Source organism: Selaginella moellendorffii, unplaced genomic scaffold (genome assembly GCF_000143415.4).
Source record: "Selaginella moellendorffii unplaced genomic scaffold, v1.0 SELMOscaffold_2, whole genome shotgun sequence".
In the NCBI taxonomy this organism is placed as follows: Eukaryota; Viridiplantae; Streptophyta; class Lycopodiopsida; order Selaginellales; family Selaginellaceae; genus Selaginella; species Selaginella moellendorffii.
The window spans coordinates 3,843,382-3,869,177 of NW_003314263.1; the positions used below are offsets into that span (position 1 = coordinate 3,843,382).

The 25,796-nt window shown below is 42.9% G+C and overlaps 3 protein-coding genes and 1 long non-coding RNA gene across 5 annotated transcripts; 2 read left to right on the forward strand and 2 right to left on the reverse strand.

Annotated features, from left to right (window-relative positions):
- Positions 1–5,707: 5,707 nt before the first annotated feature.
- On the reverse strand, positions 5,708–6,349 carry LOC9661595. 2 transcript variants are annotated; one of them, XR_002990728.1, is made up of 4 exons: positions 6,297–6,349; positions 6,034–6,221; positions 5,871–5,951; positions 5,708–5,815 (listed from the first exon to the last, which is right to left on the reverse strand). It is a non-coding gene; the product is annotated as an uncharacterized LOC9661595 (long non-coding RNA). The 2 variants fall into 2 exon arrangements; XR_002990727.1 differs by having other exon boundaries at positions 5,714–5,951.
- Positions 6,350–7,377: 1,028 nt separating this feature from the next.
- On the forward strand, positions 7,378–9,075 carry LOC9643310 (pyruvate kinase, cytosolic isozyme). Its single transcript, XM_002962653.2, has 3 exons — positions 7,378–7,650; positions 7,698–8,171; positions 8,239–9,075. Exons 1-3 carry the CDS (start codon positions 7,405–7,407, stop codon positions 9,046–9,048), a joined length of 1,530 nt encoding a protein of 509 aa, XP_002962699.1. The 5' UTR covers positions 7,378–7,404; the 3' UTR covers positions 9,049–9,075.
- A 1,776-nt stretch (positions 9,076–10,851) lies between these two features.
- On the reverse strand, positions 10,852–11,640 carry LOC112341286 (pentatricopeptide repeat-containing protein At1g09410, mitochondrial-like). Its single transcript, XM_024661205.1, has 3 exons — positions 11,391–11,640; positions 11,145–11,290; positions 10,852–11,049 (listed from the first exon to the last, which is right to left on the reverse strand). The coding sequence occupies exons 1-3, from the start codon at positions 11,638–11,640 to the stop codon at positions 10,852–10,854; spliced, it is 594 nt and encodes a 197-aa protein (XP_024516973.1).
- Positions 11,641–18,187: 6,547 nt separating this feature from the next.
- On the forward strand, positions 18,188–19,847 carry LOC9643311 (uncharacterized protein At4g37920). The gene is made up of 5 exons (XM_002962655.2): positions 18,188–18,793; positions 18,875–19,043; positions 19,100–19,344; positions 19,391–19,578; positions 19,638–19,847. The coding sequence occupies exons 1-5, from the start codon at positions 18,191–18,193 to the stop codon at positions 19,795–19,797; spliced, it is 1,365 nt and encodes a 454-aa protein (XP_002962701.2). The 5' UTR covers positions 18,188–18,190; the 3' UTR covers positions 19,798–19,847.
- The last annotated feature ends 5,949 nt before the right edge of the window (positions 19,848–25,796 follow it).

The following is a 25,796-nucleotide window of genomic DNA, read 5'->3' on the forward strand; positions in this document are numbered from 1 at the left end:
AAAATATAAACATTTATCTTTTCATCATTTCAGACTGAAATTTGGGAATTGCATGATACTAAGTCAAAGATGTTAGGTTAATGTGTTATATTTTCTTTTCAAACTTTTAATATTTTATATATTTATCTTTGATATTCCCTTTTTGCCCAATATTTATAGTTATGCATTTTGAGAGTAGTATTTAAAATTAGAAGTATTCTATTATTTATCATAAACTTCTTTTTGTCTATATTTTTATATAGAGAGAATGCTAATCTGAAATAAGATTATTATCTCTCTATATTTATGTATATATATATATTTAAAAGTAGGGCTTTATAACACTGTTATGAATGCTGGAATTTTATTATGATAAATGAATGGTTATGGTTTACTCTATACTGGGGTAGAGTAGGGTTTGATAATATATAATTTTTCTCTATGTTAGATTTAAATATATCATAAAATTCCTGAATAGTATATAGATAGGTTTAATATAATTAAATTGTAGTTGTTTTTCATGTATAAAAATTATGTAGGATTAAGTGTTAGAAACTTTTATGATAATATATATATGTTAGCCATTTGACAACTCAATATATTTAATTTTATTTATGTTTTTTTAAAATAACAATAAGATTACTGATAAAAAATTATTTTAGACAAGATTTATAATCATAATTATAATTTTTAACATAATAATAATTATAAGATATATGGTTAAACATAATATAATATTTATATTAAAAATCCCATCTACAATTGTCTCTATCAGCAACAGACATCATTACATAATAAATAAAACTCATAACATTGTATCTTCGATCTTCTATAAGTGGAATTACTCATTATGAGATCCCACTCTTAAGGATGGGTTCAATACAAATGGTTGTATGAGTGAAAATCCAGAAACTTAATATTTTGTGAGAGGAAGAAGCTAAAGCTTTAAAAGATCATATATGTATATAGATGCTCATAGTGGCAGTGGTAGTGATTATTATTTTGTATTCTACTCTATATGACCTACCATATTTCGTATGATCTATATCATAGACTCAGTTTTAGAAATAAAAAATTAGTCTATGTACTAAAATTGAAATTATATTATTAAGCTAGATGCATATTATAATATTTATATTAAATTATTGATAATTTTAGTGATAATAATATAATACTGTATTAAAATTATACATTAGTGATAATATTATATTTTAATATTTAAAATTATTTATTAATTCACATATTTATATGTAACAAAAATTTTATTTATTAAATCTATTCTGTAGCAATGTTTGCACAACCATATTTGTCCATGTGACCAACTCTTCTTCTAAAGCAGTGATTTCTGGTACAAAGACAGTATCTGAGATGTTGTCTATCAACCTGAAGGTTTCCAAGTTCTCTGCTATTTTTCATGTTATTGTGTCAGTGAAAGAATTCCAGACTGGTGACTTCTATTACCCAGCATGCATGAAGGTTGTCAATGGAAGCCAATGTGGCAAGAAGGTTACTCAGGTTTTGGAAAGTATGTGGCAATGCAACTCTTGTGACACTGATTCTGGAGATATTCACTTCAAATATGCACTACACTTGTGTATTCTGGACAGCACTGGACATATATAGGCGGTTGCATTTGATGATGCTAATGAAATTGTAGATATGCCTGCATGTAAGCTGGCTGCGCTACAAGATGATGATTATACTGTTTTTTCAACCGTAATGGACTCTATTTGATCAAAGATGTACAATCTGAAGATTCGTTGCAAGCTCGAGAGCTACAGAGATACCAAAAAATTATAGTTGGTCTTGACACTTAAAAGAAAAAATGTGTGAGAAAACAAAAAGTATGTTTTATTTCTTTCTACTATTGTTTTATAATTTGTTGTGTGTGGTATCAAGTTTCTAAGTATAAGCCAAGCTGGAGCTTTCAAAACTAATGTTGTGTAGAAGTTGATGAATGATTAAAACAATTTGTAATAATGTAATTAGTTAAAAACTGTTTAAATTAACTAAGTATTGGTTGTAGCTAGCAACCATCCATTCACACAGCCATGAGACATCTTCTAATTCAGGATCAACTAAAAGGGTAGAGCCACCTGTGACTGAAATAGACTTGCCATTGTAATCTGAAATCCGGCTGCCCTTCAGGCATACAGTAGGCTTCTGCCCTCGTCCAAGTTTCTCCTCGATTTCTGAACCTTCATCTTCGGCCTTTGAATCCCACAGACACATGTCTATACTGTGGCCTGATTCATCACTCAAAGAAAGCATCCTCCTTCTCATGAATGCTCCAGAATCCTTAGGAGAAATGTTTGTCTATTCCACATTACACCACCAATCACGTCTATAAATGTCTCTTGGCCGAGCTTAGAAGCATCTAAAACACTCATTCTATTAAGAACAACATTTGGAATACGTAGATCGTCCTCTACACACTTGATCTCCATAGTCTTGCTTGCTTTTATCTCCCAATTTGATTTATATGGTGTATATGCTGGTTTAGAGTGTTGTATACCACTGTTCCCTGAAAATATATAGACACTGCCTTGCTCAATATCATGAAAGATGCTTTGCATTCATGCCAAACCCAACAATATGTATTTTGGAACTTTATGCATCGGCAACAGCAACTGACATAACACACCCAGCTGTGCCTGTTTCAAAGAATACAAGTTTCCCTTTGTGTCTCACCTTGGCATGAAAAGACCATCGGTAGCAGTGGCCCCTGATGTTCTTATATGGCATCTCAGCTTCTTAGAACTCTGTCCCTTAACATGAAACAGAGAAAAAAAATAAAAAATGTTATATACATACATACATAATGTAATTAGTTACAAACAATTTGTAACTAAATAACTAATTTGTAATGTATTTAGACAAAACTAACATTAGTAGTCGTAGTGCTTTACATTTGTGTTTATTTTTTTATAAAAGAAATATCAGAAGAAAAATCTGGGAGTGTCATATATATTTCAGTTCTTGGCTTTTCGTTTATATTGTTTCTTTATATTAACAAAGAAATATTCAAGCATGAGATTTCATAGGTGGTTATGTTAAAGGTTTTGAATATGAAAGTGTGGGAAAGCTTACTTGATTGTAAGAAGAAGTTCAGCCTTTTCTATATCATGATTTTTAAATACATATTCTGTAATTACATTAACCTTGAAGGATATGCACTCTAGTGTTCATTGGATCACCAATGAAAGGCACATTGATATTGTAAACATCTATCACTTTGGCTTCAGTTCTGTCATCTTGGACCATTACACAACTTTGCAATCTCTAGAGACAGACCAGATATTCTTCTGGCTGCTTGCTGAGCAGAACATTAAGTTGTAGTTATCTGCGCAAGTAGAGTATGTCATAATCCATGAGTTTTTTTCACGAACGTGCCTCAACAATCCACACACAGCAGGCCTGTATATTTGATTGGAGTATATGAAGCAGTGTGATCCATGCAATGCAATTATACACATCTCTTTCCAGGTATGTAATACATTAGTGGGAGAATTAGGAATGTTTGTAAACAGCTGATTTACAAACCTTCTGATGTTGAAAGGTTAGGAATATATTCAATGGAATCGTTGCCCCCATCAATGAAAGTTCCCATGTAAGTCAATGCTTGAAGTGCCTAAAAAAAGATAAACAAATCACAAACTTTAATGAGCATATCACCTCAAGTGCTGGGTTCTTTCAAATGTTCCCCTGCAAAGATCCAGTCCATTGTTCTAGACTCTAACAATTTCTGCATAAAAGCTTCAGATGCTTCAACATCAGAAATCAAAGAGTAAAGGCACAGATGTAAAGGCAAAGGTTTATTTTTTTTAAGGAATGTCAAAGTTCCTTTGTTCCATATAGTTGATCAACAAAATGCGAAGGTATAGCTACTTGGAACGTGTCTTGTCCAAGGTGAAGCTGGCCCTTTAGCGTGATGTGTTCCTTTATAGGTCCTGCATATTTACATATTTTACATATTGCTTCATCTTTAGAAGTTTGTTGCAATCTTGATCCGCAGCATAATGAACAAACTGTGTGTATAAAAACTGGACAGAGCTTATCTACTTCAAAGTATCCAGGTATCTGCAAAACAACGTGTATTTAATATGGGCTTGTTTCATTTCCTTTCGCACTTACCCCTGTGCATTCCCTTGCAATATTCCGAAAAAGTCCCAGCTACGCTGGGAGCATAGTGCATTGTATACATTGTACATTGTATACATAGAATATTGCATTCCCTTGCAATATTCCGAAAAACAGAGTCAAGGAATTATTTTGGCATCATCTATTATACATGAAACAATGCTCATGCCTGTGACATTTGCTCTCTTGAAATAACCGTCTCCTTGTAAATTAATGAAACATCTTGTTGGTGGAGTTCCAGAAAAACATTCATTCATCAACTCTTTGAATAATTCCATTATGTTGCCATGGAATTTGAGCTGCCATCATATAGATTATTGTCAGGGATCCACATGCTATATTGAACTTACTATATCATATCAGACTCGTTGATGTTATCTGTTATTGTGAGTTGACCACTGTTGTAGCCTATATCATTGATACTCACTACAACACCTTCAACAGAACCTACAGATTCTCGGCCTCTACATGACTCCACAAAGTTTGCAATGCTGATAGTTGGTACAGACAGACGAAATTGTGGCACTATAAGCTATTAACTAAAAGCTTACGTTTTCTTCCTAGCATAATAGATGCTCATCATTGTGGTGGGTCAATAAAAAGAGGAGATGCACTGGGCCTGGGTTGGAACTCAAGTCATCATGTTGTTTCGCATTTCTCTAGCATGACTCCACATTCAAATATATATAGCCACAGATACCACCTACTCAAAAATAAACTGGAGATAACCATAAAGGAAGTGCATAGAAAGAAAAATAGGCAGCTAGCCTCTTCCCACTCTTTCATGCACTGTGGTCCATGCACTGTGTGCGAGTGGAATCCCGAATGGGACAGCCTTTTGCCCGATGAGCAGGCCAGGCTCAAGGCTCGGCAGGGCGTGAAATACGTTTGCCTCGATGGCTTACAGGTGCTCAACTCCGAGCTAGCAAGCAAAAAAATTTAGCAGAAGCAGCGAGCGAGTAAGGAGTGACGAAGAACCAAACAAATAAGACAAATACATTATCAGAGATGAAACTCTAGAACCGGTTGCCAAGGACGGTGTCACCATTGGCGAAGTTTGCATACGTGGGAACATGGTGTTCAAGGGATACTTGAACAATCCAGACTCTGGGGACTTGGCAGTTTGGCATCCCAATGGATACATCAAGATCAAGGATCGAGCCAAGGATATTATCATTTCTGGAGGGGAGAACATTAGCAGCCTGGAAGTGGAGAGCATCTTGTACAGGTAAAAGGAGAGTTTTTCCTTCTTTGTTTCTTGTTAAAGTTTGCTTCTTTTTCATCCAGGCATCCAGCAGTGTTGGAAGCTGCTGTGGTGGCGCAGCCAGATGAGCAGTGGTCCATGTGCGTTTGTGTCCCTCAAGCACGGCGTGAGAAGCAACAAGGAGGAGATACTCTTGTTGTATCGACAGCATTTATGGAAGTTCATGGTGCTAAAGAGCATCGTCTTTCTCACAGCCTTGGACAAAACTGCGACTGGCAAGATCCAAAACCAGGTGCTGTGCAGCAAAGCAAGAGCTCTTGGCAGTGTCAAGTAAATCAGCAAGCTCTACAAGCCAACTATTGACGTTGTAAAGCTTGAACTACAAGCCAACTATTGAACTTGTAAAGCTTGAAATCGTTCATGGCCTGGAAAATCCCCAATCTAGCCTGGCAATTTTAAATCGGTCAGCTACTGTCCGTCCGTTGTAATGTACTGGAATGAAAAATAAATAAGTAACATGCAAGAACCAAGAACGCAATTCATCTACCTCAAACAGTAGCTTTGTCTTATCAGCTGTCACTCTTGCATATCCAAATGCCGACCTTCGAATCAAGCTCCATGAACTAAACTGTCGACAAAAAAAATAGAAAAGGTAGAATATCAATACCATATAAAGAGCTTGAATATAGGAAACAAAGCTGCAAGCTTACATTATGAGGGAAGTCATCCAAGGTGAATTCAGCCATGCCAACCACGGTGTGAACTGGAGCTGAGTAAATTGTAGTGTCAAAGAAATCGACGCCTGCTAAATCCTTGATCGGGTGCTGCAGGCAGCGCCCTGAAACACAGCACAAGTTCGCAGGTAATTGTGAACATGCCCCCACACTGCTAAATCAACCTGTGCAAAAAAAAAAAGAAAAAAGAAAAAAGACAGTTTCATTCTAGTTTTCCCTTTGAAGAGCTCGTGTTTTACCTTGTTTCTCAAGAGCAATGGTTCCACAGCTGCTACAAATTTCGGATCCACACCTGGTAAAGTTTAGAAATAAATCCCCCGCAATTGAGTGGAGTACATAGGTCGATGACTGAAAGAAAAATAGCACACATGAGTTTACAGAATGAAAATGTGAATAAAAACAGTTACCCTGTGAAAACTATCCATGGTGTACTGAATCTGCCAACAGATTCAAGGTCAGATTTCATCCAAGCGTACTGTAGAAGAAGGTTTCGTTGAAGGAAAGATGAAAAGAATAAGAATGCATACTTGTTTGCTGGTCGAGCTCCAGTCATGTTCTGTAGAGATGACTGTGAAATGCATGGGGCCAATAGCCATGGAGCCGTGGAGCTGTGGCTGTCCCGAGGAGAAGTACAGGGACGAAAATTTCTTTTTTGTCTCTTGGTTACAGCCTCGAGCACCTGGCACAAACAGGAACTTTAAGCCTCGAAAGAGAATAGCAAAAAGCAAGAGAGTGAAAAACCTTGATTCTAGTCATGGTTCCAGCCTCAAGAACCTGGAACAAATAGGGGCTTGAGAGTCTCGAAAAAAGACTGTCATTTTTCCGGCGCATGGCCATTGACAACGGTTTCCTGAGCTTTTCAATCGGTAGCAGCTTCAGATCTTCACGTACAGCTGACTGTAGCTCTGAGGTGCTCTGCAATGAAGACCGCATCAAACACACACACACACAGAGACAGAGAGAGAGAGAGAGAGAGAGTACCTTCCCACAAGCGATGATCGATGCTCTCTCCTCGTTCTCACGAGGAGAGGAGAATTGTCTTTTAGGACCCTAAAAGACAATTAAAAGTTTTTATGATCCCAAAGTCACGACTCCCCATTGTTTAATCTCAGCCGTTAGATTTTGGCATATGCCCAGAATAAGTGACGCCAGCATATACTATTATTATACCGGCTCTTTCGTTTAAATATATGAGTATGATGATGTTTACCTTTTATGTTGTTGGAGTTATAAAAGTTACACAAAACGTTACCTTTTAAGAGAGGCGTTAACTTACCAGAATATTCACACAAAATCTTGCATTGGGGGTTTAGGGTTTAAGGAATTTAGGGCAGGAGAAAGGGGGCGATGGAAGGAATCTTTCGCTCTAGCAGCAGCGATCGCGCGTCACTGGCCAAGACGAAGATCGTGTGCACGCTAGGCCCCAAGTCTCGCGAGATCCCCATTCTCGAGAATCTCCTGCGCGGCGGCATGAATGTGGCGCGCTTCAATTTCTCGCACGGATCTCAAGACTACCACCGCGAAACGGTCAGCAATCTCCGCGCGGCGATGGCCAGCACGAAGATCCTGTGCGCCGTGATGCTCGACACGAAGGTGAGCGATGGATCTCGCAAATCTTTTTCCTTGAGTCGTTCCTCCAGGGGCCAGAGATTCGCACTGGAATGCTCAAGGATGGAGCTCCAATCCAGCTGAAAGAGGGGAATGTCATCACGATCACCACGGACTACAGCATCCAGGGCGACGAGACGACGATCGCGATGAGCTACAAGCGGCTCGCGGAGGATCTAGCTCCAGGGAACGTGATCCTCTGCGCCGACGGCACGATCACGCTCACGGTGGTCTCCTGCGATCCAAGCGCCGGGACGATCGTGTGCCGCTGCGAGAACACGGCTGTTCTTGGCGAGAGGAAGAACGTCAATCTCCCAGGCGTCGTCGTGGATCTTCCAACCGTGACCGAGAAGGACGTGAAGGACATCCTGGAGTGGGGCATTCCCAATAGCATCGATTTCATCGCTCTTTCCTTCGTCCGCAAGGCCAAGGATCTGATCAACGTGAGGAAGCTCTTGAGCGATCATCACCCCACCGCGGCAAGAACAATCCAGATCATCTCCAAGGTGGGCTTTTTCTTTCGTTTCTCTTGATGGATCATAGTTGTTCTTACGTGATCTATTGGAAGTTTAGATCGAGAACCAGGAAGGACTGGTGAACTTCGACGAGATCCTCCGTGAGTCGGACGCGATCATGGTGGCCAGGGGCGATCTCGGCATGGAGATCCCAACGGAGAAGATCTTCCTGGCGCAGAAGATGATGATCTACAAGTGCAACGCCGCTGGAAAGCCCGTGATCACCGCGACGCAGATGCTAGAATCCATGATCAAGTGCCCGAGACCCACGAGAGCCGAGGCCACGGACGTCGCCAACGCAGTCCTCGACGGCACCGACGCGGTGATGCTCAGCGGTGAGACCGCCGCGGGGCTCTATCCGGAGCTCGCGGTAGCAACCATGGCCAAGATCTGCGTCGAGGCCGAGAACTCGCTCGACTACCCGGCCATCTTCAAGGCGATCATGGATCAATCGCTACTGCCGCTCAGCCCGCTCGAGAGCCTGGCTTCCACGGCGGTCCAGACGGCCAAGGAGGTGAAAGCTTCGCTCATCGTGGTGCTGACGCGGGGTGGTACCACGGCGAAGCTGGTGGCGAAGTATCGACCAATGGTACCGGTTCTATCGATCGCGGTGCCGGTGGTGAGGACGGATAGCCTGACGTGGTGGTGGAGTAGCGAGTCTCCGGCGCGGCATAGCTTGGTGGTGAGGGGATTGGTGCCATTGCTAGCGCAAGGAGAGTGGAAGGCGACGGAGGCGGAGTCTTGCGAGGAGATTTTTGGGGCGGCGGTGAAGTATGCTGTGGAGAGGAAGATGTGCCGAGCTGGGGAATCGATTATAGCGCTCCAGAGGATTGGGGATGCTGCGGTGATCAAGATCATTGCAGTGTGATTGATGGAAGAGAACTATTGAGTCAAGGATATATTGTTCTTTAATCTCTAGCGGTTTAGGGTTTAAGAGCTCAGCTAGAGTTTGTGTATTGTGACCGGGGAGAGAGTAAGTCCTTCATCTTCTTGTTGAGATCTATCTTCGAGTCTTATGTGATGCAAACCGTTCCAACCTAGACCGCCAAGAAAGTAAGTCCCTTCCTTCATCTTCATGCTGGTTTTTATAAACAAGTCTATGCTTTGCAGAACTGGCACACAAGATGCCTGGCTATGCAATTGTGGCATCTAAAAAATGAAAGTATATTATATAATAATCCATACAAAACACCATACATTAAACCACAGGTTATTGTAAGATGCACTCATATGCAATCATATATTCCTTGCCAAATGCATGACCTATCCACCAAAGAATGAGTTGCCTTAATGGCAAACCAAAATAGATGGTTTTGAAAAATAAAGCAGAAATTCTTTTGGACAGACATAATTGATATATTTAGAAATTAATTTTTTGATATTGTTGCAACCCTTTAAACCTGACATATTGAAGCTTTTGTAAGTATTGATATTAAAGGGTTAAGCAACGTTTATTGTAATAAGTTAGATTTACATAAAGAGAATTTAGGGCATTCAATGGAAACGCTGGACTCCAAGATGAGGGTCATGCTTCGCAGTATGAAGAATGTTCCAGTCACAGCCCCAAGGAACTTGAGGATTGGGCATCCCGAGGTGAGCCCACTGGGGGACTTCATGTACCCAATTGAGTATCCAGAACCGGCCACGGCCCAATTTCGTTGCGGCTTGTATGCGCTTGTGAGATCCGAGTTTTACCATCGCTACGATCATGGCAAACGCATGATGCGCCATTTGTACACCATCACAAGAGAAGGCGGCGACGTAGAGAAGTACCAAGTTGTGCTGGCCGAAGACTCGCTTGGAGAGACAATCAAGGGGTTCTCGAGAATGGATTGGGAGGATTGTGCGATCCCTGAGAATGGGGAGCTTAGGCAAGGGGAGAGGCGGTGTTCGCCGAGGAGGGAGATGACGAGTTATGAAGTTCCGTCCAAGGCGGTTGAAAGACTAGACTTGATGATGAGCCAAGATAGAATCTTCCCATCATGTAGAAACTTTGTGAAATGAAGACAAGCTCTTCTCAATCTTTAATGAGAAGATTTCGCAGCGTCAAAATGGCCACTCTCACATCAAAAGTATCAAGATCTAGGCAGACCTTTTCTTTGGAGGACGTTCTCGCGACTTCCCTCATCCGAGGTAAGAGTGGCTGCTATAATGTCCACAGCCAAGCTGTAGAACGGAGGTGCCAGATGCATGCAGTGGAGTCGTTCCTTGAAAGAGCTCGCAGCTGTTGGTATCGCGTGAGGATGTCTTTGCTACCAAGAGAGAGAGAAACAAATCATTGATCGATGGAAGCAGCAGCTATATTACCTGGATACAAAGCCACGAAAACAAGTTTTTGAAGGACATCCTGCCGTGAGATGTCCACTAAAGAGTAAGAACTACTCTCGCAAAATCTGGAACGCAGTGAGCTCTGGATACGCACAGAACGACGAAAGTGTAGTTGTTTGAGGCTCTCTTGTGAGAAGGTGGCGATGGTGGTTTTTTATTGAATTGGATTTGATTTCTCGTTTCGTTCTGGCAGAATGGTGTCTCTTATGTGACACTTGACAACATCACGAAGGAAGAAACGGTGGAGTGTGTGGTAGCGTTGCCCTCTAGTAAGCTCAAGGCCATAGCTTTTGAAGGAATGACTGAACCATAATTCTTTGAATTATGGTTCCATGCTATCATGTCAGTGGATCCGATTAAGCGTGCTGCATTGTTCGACGATCTCCCGAAGATATTTACCGGCCTTTTTTGAGGTTTGGTTCGAGAGTTTCCCCCTTTTCCCCCAGTTTGCTCCCCAAGAAAAATTGGTTCCTGCAAGATTCTGACCGTCTTGATCAGGTAGCTCGTTTTCAGATAACAACGTCGCGATCGGTCGAAAACTCTGCGAGAATCAGCCATGCTCCAACACTTACCATACATGTCGACCAAGCAGCTTGCCACGTACAAGTCTTCCAGATCAAAGCCTCGCTCTGATACCAACGAGTGCACCGCCATTCCGGCTTCCCGCGAACGCAGCGTCACGATCTTCCCATCGACTTGCCTTCCCTGTTCTTGAGTTGACGCCTTAAGCGCAGCCACCAAAGACTGGGAGTGTAGCAAATCTCCAAAGAGTTGAAGGCCATCTTTCCCTCATCGTTCTCAGTTGAGAAGAGCGTTGACTACGAATATGTTTGAGTCACATCCCAGTCTGTCGGCCGTGCCGTGGATCGCGTAACTAGAAACCTGAGCTTCTCCTGTGGATTCCGAGCTTCTTTCTTGGCTCCGAGGCCTGGAGAGCAGCGACAACACTCCAGCTATCGAGCTGACAACCTCGGGACGACACCATATTCATAAACATCTCTAGAGCTAGCTCCTCGTTCTCACCATCCTGTGCGTAGCCGAGCATCAAAACGTTCCACGAGACCACATCCCGACTTTTCATCCTGTCGAAAACCTCTTGAGCACGCACCATGCTCCGGCACTTCACGTACATGTCGATGAGAGCATTCCGCACGTAGCCTCGGCTTGACGATGGTCTTCTTCGGCAGCTGCCAGAGGCGAGCGCAGCGGCAAAAGTTCGTGCGTTTGCTGCGCAGCACTGTTGTATCGATCGAAAGAGCTACAAGGCCATCTCGGCCTCGCCATTCTCCGCATAGCCACTTCGTCGGGGCGAGGAATCCTGTCGAAGGCCTACTGTGCTTCCACCACGCTGTCACACTTCATGTACATCGCCACCAAGTCCGACTCTCGCGTTCGCGTGATCTTTCGACGTCTCTAGCTCTGGAGCACGACTTTAGCCCCGCGAGACAAGCGCTTCTCTCGAGCTGATAAGCACGCCGGTCTTGGTGCTGATCTTTTTTTTGTTTTTGTGATCACTGGATTTGTGTGCTCGCTCGCCAGGGTTTTCCTCCGACTTTGCGTACCAAGTCACTTACATTGTCAAGCGGTCGTATCCAAGTCGTGAACAAAAATGGCATAGGAGTAATCGATCATATGCTGGAACCGATAACAATGTCGTAATCCCACGCAAGGCTGTGCAACGTAGGAGTGTTTTTCGAGTCGAGGCAGACTCGCAGCTGCTTGTCACTCGGCTGCCTGTTTATCGTCCCGCGATTTCACGTTGTCTCAAATCGAGCCGGAGAGAATGGAATGGAATGGTTCTCGATCATCACCACCGAGAAGTAAGCTTTCTACCTTTTTTGGCCTGGAGGTCTGACCGATCCAACTTTTTTGCTGGAAAAACGAGCCAGTGTTCTCTCATCTCGCCGGAAGAACTACCATATCGGCTGTGAAAACTTTATAAAAAAATTTGGCTCTACCCAAAGCGTTCGAAAATTTGCCTTCGTTGATTCGGGACATCTTGAAAAGCCGTCCACGCTTCTTTGAGCGCCATCTCCTCAGCTTCCTCTTTCCAATTGATTGGTCTAGAGTTTGGCACGGATCCTCGATGCTAGAAATCAGGACCTGGAACCAAATCACCTGTCCTTAGAATAAAAAAGTTCATGTACCCTTGCATTGACTGGGTTGACTTTCATTGACTGGGTCTTCGTTTGTAAGCTATTTGGGTGGGAAGAAGAGCGTCGTGTGTCCTGCGAGACCGCATCTCAACTCCATCTTCCACGTTAAAAGCCGCGCAAATCGTTTTGGGCGACAAGCTCTTGATCACTCCATGAAAATCCTCGCTGGAAACAATGGAAACTCTGCCTCCGCACGGCAAACTCTCCATTGCATTATTGCGTGAATATTCGAAGAATAAACATAAATGGAGAATATGCTGGCGGTTTAGGGCTCATCTTTTCTCTTCTTTTCTCGCAGGTAGCTCGTTCGGAGATTTTGCGAGAGAAGTTGTCCACGAACACAGGCGGTGGAGATCTAATGGGGGATTGTCTCGTGGCTTGTATTCAGGTAATATAGCTATTGTTTCCATCGATCGACCGAATGATTTGTTTTTTCTATCCCTCGGCAAACAGCCGTGAGCTCATTTGGCTGAGACCACAGGCCGTGAAACTCCTGACTACCTTGATAGACATCGACTCAGCTGGTTTTCAACAGCGGTGGTCTTGTTTTTCGTGTTTTTCTTTCGGAACTCTGTGCATGTGGCTCCTCTCGTTCTACGGCTTGGCTCTCGATTTGCACGGGACATGGTCGAGCACGGGATGAGCGTGGACTGACGAGGTAAGAGCCTTGCTTTTTCAAGCTCGTATGTAAATCCGTGTTGGGTGGTCAGAAAATCTGACATGGCTATGGGATTTACTTTGGGATTTGATCTGAAATGATTTTAGCTTTTATTTAGCGTTACATTCATGGAGGCACCAAAGATGGTGCAAACAGAAAAACATACCTCAGAAGTAAAGGATTCTGAAGTGGAATGCTACTCCAGACCATACTCTCACAATCCACAAAAAACAGCTTATACTTATCCGGAATCATTAAGGTGCCTTCGTAAAAACAGATTGGAAGAAGAGGAATGTGGCCCTCGTTGTAAGGAAAGCTTGTCTCCTCAACAAATCTCTTTGATGCACAGTCCAACCTTATCAGCATCATCTTCAGAACCCCAAAATCGTTTACCAAAGCCACCTTGAAAAACTGTGTTGCTGGTGTTACCACCCAATTGTACACATTCCAGCAAGCTTCAACAGGGGAATGGCCCATGAAAGATGACCACTCAACAGTCCATCTCATTTCTTCCATGTTGAAGCTCAAAGCCCCCCACATACGTTCACGTTCGCATGGAAAATAAGCGTTGCTGTTGGCCATCCCAACTCCATTTTCGAGACGATTCCAGCCAGGAAGGTAATCCACCTTGTCCCACACTCCTGATCTCGAGCTATATACCAGCAATTGCTTTTTTTTGTTATCCGCTACACAAATCCAGTAACCATGCATACACGGTTCCAAAACCAGGGCAGAACGATATACAATTACTACTTTCAGGGGCGGCGGCGGGAGCACCTTGAGAGCTGTGGTGAGCGGATTGAGAACAACATAGTCATTGCCCATCGATCCAAACAGCAATCCACCACAGGCCTTGAAAACCCTGATGTGATTGTAAACATCCTGACGGACCCAACCCTTCTGTGTTTGAGATCCAGCAACAAACGGGTTGCACCGATACACTCCCCTACCAAAAGAAGTTACTCCCAAGACATGAGGAGGGGGGTAAATCTGCTTGTTTCTAGAGTGGTGCGCTGAATGAGACTTTCCAAATCTTGGTGAGTCTACGAGATCCCTCCACTGCTTGCACACGACTCTGATGCGGCGGTGCAAAACAACTGCTGGCAATAGCTTCAACACCTCCTCCTCAACTATGTGCACCAGCTCGTCCATAGTCCATACCTGCCCTATTACGGAAACGGGCTCTTTTAATCCCCGTTTACTTCAAAGGATAATGATCGTCAAAGTACCCAAGAGACGAGGAAGAAGATGGGGATCCAGGAGGACGAAAGTTTGAGGTGGAAGGAACAGCTCCTTGGTCTTCACAAGAATCTGCTCGACATATGGATCGAATTCTCCGCAAAAGTGGTGTTGTTGCAATTGTTTGTTTCACCGAGGGTCGTCCACACTTATTCATACCCTTGTCTTTGCCGGGTGTTGTAGTTAAGTACTGTTCGAGCGTCAACACTGTCTGGAGGAATGGCCTTCGAGGAACGCACAACAAAGCTGGTCGTTTCAGATCTTTCCCAGTCTCAAAACCTAGCAAAACACGACTTTTACAGTGGACCACATAAGTGAGGCCGGAGACGATGTTGTGACTGACAACGAAGGTAAAACTCCTTGAGAGTGAAGGCATGGCTCTTAGACGCGAATGACAGCGCTCAAACTTCTCAATCGCTTCACTCACTCACGTTCACTCGCTCTGGTGGGGATCAAAAACAGTTCCCCCATGGCCGTCGTTGCTCGCCTAGGAGTGGTGTCAAACCGGTTGTTGCCGCGGCACTTTCCAATGGCCGCATGCTTGGGCCTGCTCTGTGGCGTCCGCAGAGACGACTTCTTGACTGATTTGGAGCCACCATTGTCGCGCTGCTGGGCCGTATGGCCGTTGCGGGTGGCTGTTTGCGCACCGGATTCCAACTTGAGCTTCCTGTTGTGGAAGTGACCTTTGCAAACGCGAGTGCTCCTGATTTTGCGTTTGGACCAGGTCAGATCAACTTAAGAATAAGATCAGGCAACCAGGAGCAGTTTAGCATTCACCTGCTCTATGGACGGTAGCTGGAGGTCACAGTGTTTATACAGCGTTTCCCATGTCTGGAAATCATCGCATACTGACGGGACATCTTGCTGGGGAGTTCATCTTCCGGGATAGCAAGCTGCAGGCTTACGACCTGCGCACTGAGGCAATGGCAATCCCAGGTGCCAAAGCTTGGAACGACTTCCCGCTGCCTCAAGAACTCAAACTCGTGGGCTACATTTATCGCAGGCTTGATCCTTGCATTACGGGCCCAAGGTGATCGTGGTTGGCCAGTGCGAACTCATAATAGGTCATCATTTCAAGGGAGGCATCGTATTGCTGGAGCTGGATGAACAAGAAGAATGCGGGCGTCACTGGAAGGTGGTTACGTGGGCAAAGGCGGAGCATTTTGCAGATAATGACACGCCACATTCACGATTCATTACCCATTTTCCTCTTCAAGGTGGCGATCTGGTGGTGCTGAACGAAAAAAAGCAGGTTGGATTCTGGACCAGGCTGTAGCTTTCCATCTCAAGCATCATAATTGGTTGGAACTTCCTACAAGAGCGTGCGGTGGCCTCATCGGTCTCCTGACAGCCTGCAATGGAGGAGGAGGATAAATTTTGCGTCTACAGCTCGTAATCTTCGTCAAATAATAGGACAAACAAATAACAAAAACAGCGCAACAATGGAGGGAGGAGGCAGGATCTCAAGAGATGTACCGTGAATTACTGTGTATGCACTCGAAAACAAGAAATAGATACGATCCTCAAGAAGGAAAAGCTAGAAAATAAAAGTGCTTCAGCCTTCAAAAGCATGTTCCTCAGCAATCGTCTCTGCTTTGGCCTCGTCTATTTGCTGGAAGTAAGTCAAATCCTACAGTTTAGAAATTTCACTTGACACATACGTCGTCGTGATAAAAAGCGTACTTTGATCCTCGAATTTATCCCAGTCATTGCGTGTTCCTGATGCCAAACGAAATACTAATGCTCACTGTTTCTGCATAAGATAAGTACCAAATGGACACTCCATTGCAGAACGCAAGCCAGGCTTTTACTCAGTAACCTGATGTTCCGCAACCCAATCTTTCCTATGACATTCTTCTTTGCCGATGACAAAGAAACTGCGGTTTAGCTCAAAAGAAAACAAACTAAAAGTGTAACCTGGATATTATCCACCAGCCTTATCATATATAACAATGTCGTAATCACACGCAAGGCTGTGTGACGTAAGAGTGTTTTTCGAGTCGAGGCAGCCGCCTGTCACTCGGCTGCCTGTTTATCGTCTGCGTCTGCGATTCCACGTTGCCTGAGTTCTAATGGGATGGAATGGTTCTCGATCATCACCACCGAGAAGTAAGCTTTCTACCTTTTTTTGCGTGGAGGTCTGATCGATGCTGGAAAAACAGGTCAGTGTTCTTTCATCTCGCTGGAAGAACTGGAGTGATCAAGAGTTTGTCGCCCAAAACGATTTGTGCGTGGAAGAGGGAGTGCTGCGGTCTATCGTCTTCCCAAAATAGCTTACAAACGAAGAGCCAATGAAAGTCAATGAAGAGTCAACTCAGTCAATGCAAGGGCATATTCAAAGATGTAATTGAGAACTTTTTTATGGGTGCCGCTCGTCCCATCGCCCGCGCGAGGCTGCAAGAATGAGATTCTCGGCAATGTAGGACAGGAGATTTGTTCCAGGTCCTCTCTAGCTCTGGAGCACGACTTTAACGCCGCAAGGCCAGCGCATATCTCGAGCTGATGAGCGTTGCCGCTAGTACCTCGTATCGGCTGTGAGAACTTTAGGATCCAGCGAAGTCCTGGACAGCATAGTAAGGATGGCTCTACCTTCCAGCATCAAAGCGTTCGAAAATTTGCCTTCGTTGATTCGGGACATCTTGAAAAGAATGTTTGCTCTCGCCATCTCCTCAGCTTCCTCTTTCCGATTGATTGGTCTAGACTCTAGAGTTTGACACGGATCCTCGATGCTAGAAATCACGTCGAAAGAGGCCGGCAAATCCACGCGAACGCGAGAGAAAGTGGTGTGGATTCGGACTCTCACGTAGCCAGCAGCTTGGTGGCGATGTACATGAAGTGTGGGAGCGTGGTGGAAGCACAGCAGGCCTTTGACAGGATTCCTATGCTGGAACGCTTTGATCTGCACGATCAAATGCAGAAGAACGAAAAAGAGAAATCAAATCCAATTCACTCCAAAAAATAGTGCAAATCTGATGCTCTCAAGGTATGAGGAGAGAGGAACAGACTGCTTGAGAAGAGCTTGTATTCATTTCGCAAACTTTCTACATGGTGGAAAGATTCTATCTTCGTCCCCGCCCATCATCGATGCTAGTCTTTCAACCGCCCTGGGGAGAACGTCATGGCGCCCCATCTCACTCCTCGGCCAGCACCGCCTCTCGCCATCCCTAAGCTTCCCATTCTCAGGGATCGCACACTCCTCCCAGTCCCTTCTCGAAAACCCCTTGATTGCGATCCCTCGCGAGTCCTCGGCCAGCCCAACCTGGTACTTCTCAACCTTGCCCCCTTCTCTGGTGATGGTGTACAAATGGCGCATCATCCGCCTGCCCTGATCGTTCTCAGGGTAGAACTCGGACCTCACAAGCTCGTACACGCCGTGGCCGGGCAATTCGGCCGTGGGCGGCTCTGGATACTCGATCGGGTACATGAAATCCCCCATTGGACTCACCTGGAGATCCCCAATCGTGAATTTCTCCGGGGCTCTGACGGGAACATGCTTCATAGTCCGAAGCATGACCGCGATGAACTCATCAGCCATCCAAGAACCCTAAAAAGCAGAGCCCTAAATATTCAAGAGAACGTATATCTTTAGAATATGCTCATTTTACTACTCTCTGCCCTAAATTTTGGTTATGGCGCTCGCGCCGGAGGCGGTGCTCTACTCCGGCTGCTTGTGGCGGCAGTCAAGGATCTTCCCCTCTCCGAGCTCCGTGGTATGTCACAGAAGCAGCAGCAGCAGCAGGAATCGACGTAGCAGCAGCCGATTGAGCTCCGCATTCTCGGCTGGGAGGAGGGATTGGAGCAGGGGTTTAGGGTTTAAGGGAGAGAGCGCAGCAGCAGTAGCAGCCGCGGCGGCCGTGGATTCTTCTACTAGCGAGGTAGAATCGGCGGCGGAAGCGTTGAAGCTCGAGGAAGAATCGGCCGCGGAAGGTGTAAAGCTCGAGGAAGAATTGGTGAGAAAGGAAGAGGAAGATGGAGCTGCTGGGAGTTCTAAGAGAGACGAAGAGGTGGAGTTTGAGAAGGGATTCAGCATGAGGAGGGTGTGTGACAGGTTGATCGAGGTGTTTATGGTGGACAGGCCCGATCCAGACGAGTGGAGAAAATTGCTAGCGTTTAGCCAGGAGTGGAGGAGGATTCGTCCTTACTTTTACGAGCGATGCAAGGCGCTGGCAGAGTCCGAGGACGATCCGAGAAAGATGGGAAATCTTTACAAGCTCTCCAGAAAATTGAAAGAGGTATAAAGCTTTTCTTGTGTTCTAGGCTGTGTGAGATTTGTCTTAAGTTTTAGCTAAGTTGTTTTGTATCTTTCTTTCCAGGTAGATGACGAGATGATAAGGCACGATGAGCTGCTCGAGGAGATCGAAGTTAACGAGACGGAGATAGATGTCATTGTTGCCAAGCGTCGGAAGGATTTCACGAGCGATTTCTTCAAGCATCTTCGAGTTTTATGTGATGCAAACCATTCCAACTTAGATCGGCGAGAAAGTAAGTCCTTTCCTTCATCTTCATGCTCGTTTTATGAACAAGTCTATGCTCTGTAGAACTGGCACAATTGGCAGCAAGATGCCTGGCTAGCGTCGAAGAGTATGACAAAGGTGCTGAGAACAGTGTAGCCTTGGACGCTGCTCGCCGGAAGTTTGATGACATCCTGAACTCCTCGTCCCTGCAAGATGCCTGCAAGAAGATTGACACCCTCGTCAAGAACAAGCAGTTTGATCCGACACTGATGCTGGTGATCAGCAAAGCTTGGGCTGCTGCAAAAGAATCACCACTGATGAAAGAGGAGGTACAGTCTAGTGAAAGGAAAAGTACAACCTCATTTACTTTTTCAGGTGAAAGACATCATGTTTCATCTGTACAATGTCGCCAAAGGAAATATGCAAAGACTCGTCCCAAAAGAAGTCCGGATCTTGAAGCATCTGCTGACGATTGAAGATCCTCGAGAGAGACTCGGTGCTCTGGCGCAGGCATTCTCCCCTGGAGACGAACTTGAGGGGAAAGATATTGACCTTTTATACACGTAAGTGAGCAACCAATGCAAGTTCTTTTATCCACTTCTATGATCTCTGCTCTTTCCAGGACTCCAAACAGGCTCTACAGGCAGGTGCTGTTCATTCTCGACGCTTACTACAGTAACAAGGAGAAGACGCTGATCCAAGAGGCTCAAAAGCTCATGGATCCACTCGTGATCAGCAGGCTCGAAATTCTCAGAGATGTGATCAAAACCGAATTCCTATGAGCAAGCTTTTGTAAAGATTAATAGATGTATTGCATCCTACTTTTGTGTTCCCTACCACTCTCATGTCCTTGGCGAATTTCACCCCAAGCTCGGGAATCGTGGACACAGTCCGCAATGCTCGCAGGACCTCGAACGAATGAATCTATATATTATTAGTGAAGATTTCTTTAAAAGTTGGTACAAATTTCTAAAACTATTCAAATCATTTGACGATCATTTCTCTCACATTCCTCCTCTGAGACGAAGACTCTTTCTGCGTCTTCAAGCTGCTTTACTGCAATAAGACATTGCTGATCTTTCACGCGAGCAGTTGATGGTATGAAGGACTTCATTTCCGACTAGCTTCATCTTGCAGTCTTGTTATGTTCGGCTGCAACTTAAACTACAACATGGAAAAATGCAAGGACTCAGCATCAAACAAAGAAATCAAAATGTTCAGTTCCGACCTCAGGCAGCAGCTTGCGTTTCTTCACAGGTTTCTCCACCGTCTGAGCGAGCTCCTTCTTTGGCAGGCAGACAACAACTGCCTCCTAGCTGAGGCCTTCCACTTCTATAGAAGAGAAAGGAAAGACAATGTCCACAGAGCACTCCTTGATAGGAGATGCATTGCTGAAGATTCGCAGGACATCAAACCCAGTCGGAGATAAGACTCCATCCACGAGACCACTTAGGAAAGTCACTCTGCCTGCAACACAGTGATGAGAATGAATCACATGGATTAACTCAGTCCTCCTTACCTGCAAAGTTGGGGATGTTCAGCGTGATTATGTAACGCTCAGCATTCTCTTGCAGATCCCAAAGATCCGTCGTCGTCCTCAGCTCGGCCAGGTACTATAACAAGTTTCTTTCGAAGTACCTGGAATTCAAGACCTCCCGCTGCTCCTTCCGGATTTCTATCAGCCTCTGCCGGTAGATATTCTCCACCACTTCTGGGGTCCATCCCAGAAACTCGTTTCCGACATGCACACGCATGAAGCCTTGAACGAAATTAAACTATACGCGTCAGTAAGGTTAGTTGACAGCTTGCCAGTAACCATCTTTCGAGACTGTCACAAGAAAACAGCTGCCTTAGATGACACTGAGAAGATGAGAGGCTTACCATGTTCGGCTTCCTATAAAACACGCCAACGAGCATGTCTCGCAGGGTAAGACACAGTGGCAGGTTTGCATTGTATTGTTCTTCATACTCGTTTTTACGAATGTCGTATAAGGCTTGCATCTCTGCTAGAGTCTTGGGAACCTTGTTGAATGATTCGAAAGGGAAGCTACTCCCGAGTCTAGATTTCATTTCTTCAACAACACGCTGGTAACGCCTGCAAGATGGAATGAGTCGTAATCAGTATCTAGCAGGATCATTTGACAAACTTACTCAAAACTTGCAGGCGTGATTGAGTGGTTCAACACCTTGACGCTTCCGAAAATGTCAAGAATACCATAATTATACTCCTCTTTTGCCCAGACGTAACAGTAGAGCCTCTCAATCGGGTGAGAACTCTTGAGCTCCTTGAGCAACTCGTTGCAACCGGATGAGCCAGCCTGATATATATCTTCAGGAGCCATACTGACCAAACAGAAAATTAGAAAGAAAACAAAATAACGAAAAAAGCTTACATCCACTTTGCCTCTATTACTGAGGCCGGCTGCCAGAAATTGCATGACATATATCGCTTGTCAAGCCACTCCCGCAGTGCAGGGTTAAGAATTTTGGTCACGAATTCACACCTCCACCTCTGCAAAATCAACAGAAAAACTGTTAATAAACAAACGAGAAAACTTCACAGTACATACCCTTTTTGTACTGGATCTCATGAGACTCCTGAAAGTCAGCTGAGATTTCCACCAAAACGGGTTTCCCATTGTCTCCAACGATGACTTCCCCCGTATTGTCCCGAGCAACCACAAGATAAGTCACCCCTTTCACCTCAGCAACCATGTCTCTGTCCCGCGGTATGACGTATCTAAATCCTGGAAAAAGAGAACCCATATGAATTCTATCTTGGTTCTCCGAGGAGGCGTCCATTAAGCAGGCCTTTGTTTCAGTAGGTCCCCGAAGCACCTTGTCCATAATCCGGTCGAGCGTCTCGTTCTTCAAACCAACGCGTGAATGATCCATTTTGTCGTTGGTTGGGAACACCTCTGAACAGATCACCAACGGATTTTGGAACTTGAAGGAAAGTTCGTCAGCTTGAAATGGAGGACACGTTAAAAGAGCTTTGGCAGAGGATGCAAAGCCCACCACTTCCGAGTTTGCCTGTCCGGGTGTTGATAGAGACGACAACAGCAGGGCTTCTGAAACTCGGACACGGTACACTACCTCCCGGTGCTTGTGCTTGAAGTTGTTTGTCCAACCTCTCCAGCCGCCGACACTTAACAAAAAAGGTAATGAGAAAAACCTTAACAAGCTTAGAGAGAAACCGAGATTTGATCAAAACTGAATTCCTATGAGCAGCCTTTTCGAGAATGGATTGGGAGAATTGTGCAATCCGAGGAGTGAAATGTGAAGGCCTTGACTGAAAGATTAGAATCGATGATGGGCGGCAACGAAGATAAAGTCTTCCCACCATGTAGAAACTTTGCGAAATGTATACAAGCTCTTCTCAAGCTTGTCTTTGACAGACTATTCCTCCGTGATCTCTCCTCACTCCTCTCATCTCCCCATACTCACTGAGTGGAGCGGCCAAGAATTTTTATTTTTTGTTCACGTCACTTTCTTACTTCTCTGTTATCGTGACGCATCACTTGATCTTTGCGGGGCAAAACCTGAAGAAAAAAGCGTTATAACTACTTGAGAAACTTTCAAGATGGAAGTCATTGTCTTCAAACCTCTTGATGTTTTCTTTCCGGAGCATCAGGAACCTGAATGTACTGTTGTGCTGTCGCGGAAGACATCAAGGGAGTCAAGAGTTTCACCTCAAGTTGTACAAACATGGATCATCGTGGTCTCTTAGCAGAGTAGTTGGTATTGCGCGGCTGGGATGAGAAGCGAGAGAGAGAAAAAAAAACTAGCTATATTACCTGAATACAAAGACAAGGTTTTGAAGGACATGATGCGACACGTTCTTCGAAGGCCCAGGCTTTTGTGAGATCTCCACCGCCTGTGTTTGCGGATAAGCGCTTTCAAACAAGAAAAATGGCTGGTCAGAACCTTGCAAGCTTTCTCTTGTAAGAACCAATTTTTCTCGGGCTGCAACAAACCGGGGAAAAAATGGAAACTCAGTGCTTGTGAATAAGCAAATCCTCACCTCCCGGTAAATCTCTTCGACTTAATAGAGAGCATGACCACACATTCCACTGTTTCTTTCTTCGTGATGTTGTCAAGTAGTACCAGAAATCAAATCCAAAGCTGGATTGCAAAGAAAATTCAAAGTACCTATCAATCTGCTGCTGATCGTAGCGCAGTCCAGCCCTAAGAAAATATCTTTCCCGCCTAAAAGAATTTGTAGAATATGCTCATTTAGTGGGTGATTAACAATCTTTAGTGATGGTTTTTTTTTTTTTTATAGCCTGTCAAAAAGTATGGCAGAATAGCATAATTGTACATCCTCAATTCCTCATCCTTGCAAACTGTATTAATAGCTTGATTTAAAACTCCTCATCCTCACAAGATCTTTATTAACAATTTGATCCAAAATTGATGTAGCAAAGTTTGGATTGTTGTGTAGGAATCATATTTGATAAAAGAAGAGTTAGAGGTCTTGGATCAATATCAAACTTTTAGATGATGGAGGAGGGAAGTATATCTTGGTAGTTACATACATGAACACTTCCTTATTCAAGTTTATCTCCAAAGGAGAATGTTTATATAAGAATAATATGTTTTGAAAAAACATTTCCAGACTTCTTTAGGAGAAAATAATATAATATATTTTAATTGCATTTTTGTTCATTCAAAATAAGTTTTAAAGGAATATTGTCATTTTATATGCTTAGTAAGTTCAAAGTTTACACCAATAATGGCACTATAAGTTTATGGTTTTCTTTAGGAATAAATATTTTTGTAACAATATATAAATAAATATAATATGTTTCACTTGCATTTTCTATTCATTCAAAATAAGTTTTCAAGGTATATTGTCATTTTAAATGCTCAGTAAATTTAAAGTTTATACCATTAGTGGCATTATTAGTTTATGGTTTTCTTTAGGAATAAATATTTTATAACAATGTATAAATAAATATAATATATTTCACTTGCATTTCAAAATAAGTTTTAAAGGTATAGTATTATTTTAGATGCTTAGTAGATTTAAAGTTTACACCATCAGTAACATTATCAGTTTATTGTCTTCTTTAGAAACAAATATTTTTATAACAACGTATAAATAGATATAATATATTTCACTTGCATTTTTTATTTATTCAAAATAAGTTTTAAAGATATATTATCATTTTAGATGCTTAATAAGATTAAAATTTACACCATTAATGGCACTATTAGTTTTTGGTATTTTGTGGAGGTCAATATACATATGATTGGAATGAAGAATAATATAAATATAAAATATTTATTATTAAACTAAGTTAAAAATAGTTATTTATAGGATTTTTGCCTCCTACAACCTTCAAAAGGTTCACAACTTGATACAAAAATAAAAAATTATATAAATAACAATAAAATAGCAAAATACTTTCAAAAATTAAATATAGAAATATACTCCACATTGATTCTGTTTAGAAATGAAGCTAACTAATTGGTAACTTCTACACAAAACATATCAGTATCTTCATCGTCTGAGGAATCTAAGAAAAGAAGAAGAATATTGACTATCTTATATAATAATTTTCATTTTAAAATTTATAGTTTTATAATTTTAAACTTATATGACCAACTCAGAATATCAACCATTTTATTTAATAATTTTTAATGTTTAGAAGTAATATATCTATTTTTTATGAGATTTTAATAAAAATAATTATTTTTGAAGCTCATGAGCATAAATAAATTATAAATTTCCTCACCTTTGACTACAAAAACCCAACTCCTCCCACGAGTCTGGGACAAGATCGTCAAGTACGAACTCTCTCTCCTATCAAGGAAATTATTTAAAATATATTATAAATATAATAATAAATTCATTAATAATAGTATGTGATATTAAATACATTAAAAAATTTATGAAAATTAGAAAACATATATTACAAATGGTTTTCTTTTACATTTGAATTTAATTTTTAATAGAAAGATCTACTCATTTTGTTTGGAATTGTTTAAAAAAAGTTACCCTATTTGTCTTTTATGCATTTTTTATTTATTAAAGATATCAAAATTTAAGTTTTTCTCAAAGTAAATTCCACTATACTTACTTTTAATACATGTTTTATTTATCAGCACTAGCTGCTATATCAAAAAATAATTTTAATAATAATAAAATTAAATAATTTTATATAATAATTAAATTTCTCAATAATTATTTGTGAAATTTATTTGAATAAAAACATGATAAGTAGACATTCATTTAATTGAGCTTTTAGGGTTGAACTTACTATGTTTTCTATATAAAAAAATATATAAAAGGTTTTTATTATTTGCCCTAATTTTCAACAAAGTTTTCCGATTGAATGGAAGTGTATGGTAAGTTGGTGGCCGAGCATTTTGTTTTTGGGTTCCAAGCTCTTCTCTATGGTGCAGACTTTGTAGCTGCATATGACGCATGTCAGGTAGCACTCTTATTCGAGAAAGATGTGTGGGGTTTAAGGATGACCCCTCGTACCTGTGGGACACCAGCCACTCCATCAGCGCTATCTGGCCATACTCCCCAATGGCCTCAACGGAGGAGGGGCGGTAGAACGTTTACAGGTTTGTGGGCTGCTCATGAGCTGTCTAAAGAACGGCGAGGGCACCGGATTTCAGTGATGGGTGCAATGGAATCGGGCAAGTCGTATTTGGTTGCTGCAGTTTGCAGTCACATACAGCAGTCTGGAGACAGGCATGTTGTCTTCCTCAACGCTGGAGATCTAGTCCGGAGCTTTCTGCCGCTGTGTGGGAGGGAATTCTCATG

What these genes read in the sequence shown, in the direction of transcription:
- LOC9643310 (XM_002962653.2), top strand. Translation starts at nt 7,405, where the DNA reads ATGGAAGGAATCTTTCGCTCTAGCAGCAGCGATCGCGCGTCACTGGCC. An exon ending in CCGTGATGCTCGACACGAAG is followed by an intron (nt 7,651 to 7,697) that starts GTGAGCGATGGA and finishes TCGTTCCTCCAG; the next exon opens with GGGCCAGAGATTCGCACTGG. An exon ending in CAATCCAGATCATCTCCAAG is followed by an intron (nt 8,172 to 8,238) that starts GTGGGCTTTTTC and finishes TTGGAAGTTTAG; the next exon opens with ATCGAGAACCAGGAAGGACT.
- LOC112341286 (XM_024661205.1), bottom strand. Translation starts at nt 11,640, where the DNA reads ATGTACGTGAAGTGCCGGAGCATGGTGCGTGCTCAAGAGGTTTTCGAC. An exon ending in AATCCACAGGAGAAGCTCAG is followed by an intron (nt 11,291 to 11,390) that starts GTTTCTAGTTAC and finishes GATGAGGGAAAG; the next exon opens with ATGGCCTTCAACTCTTTGGA. An exon ending in GAATGGCGGTGCACTCGTTG is followed by an intron (nt 11,050 to 11,144) that starts GTATCAGAGCGA and finishes TGATTCTCGCAG; the next exon opens with AGTTTTCGACCGATCGCGAC.
- LOC9643311 (XM_002962655.2), top strand. Translation starts at nt 18,191, where the DNA reads ATGGCGCTCGCGCCGGAGGCGGTGCTCTACTCCGGCTGCTTGTGGCGG. An exon ending in TCTCCAGAAAATTGAAAGAG is followed by an intron (nt 18,794 to 18,874) that starts GTATAAAGCTTT and finishes CTTTCTTTCCAG; the next exon opens with GTAGATGACGAGATGATAAG. An exon ending in CAACTTAGATCGGCGAGAAA is followed by an intron (nt 19,044 to 19,099) that starts GTAAGTCCTTTC and finishes TATGCTCTGTAG; the next exon opens with AACTGGCACAATTGGCAGCA.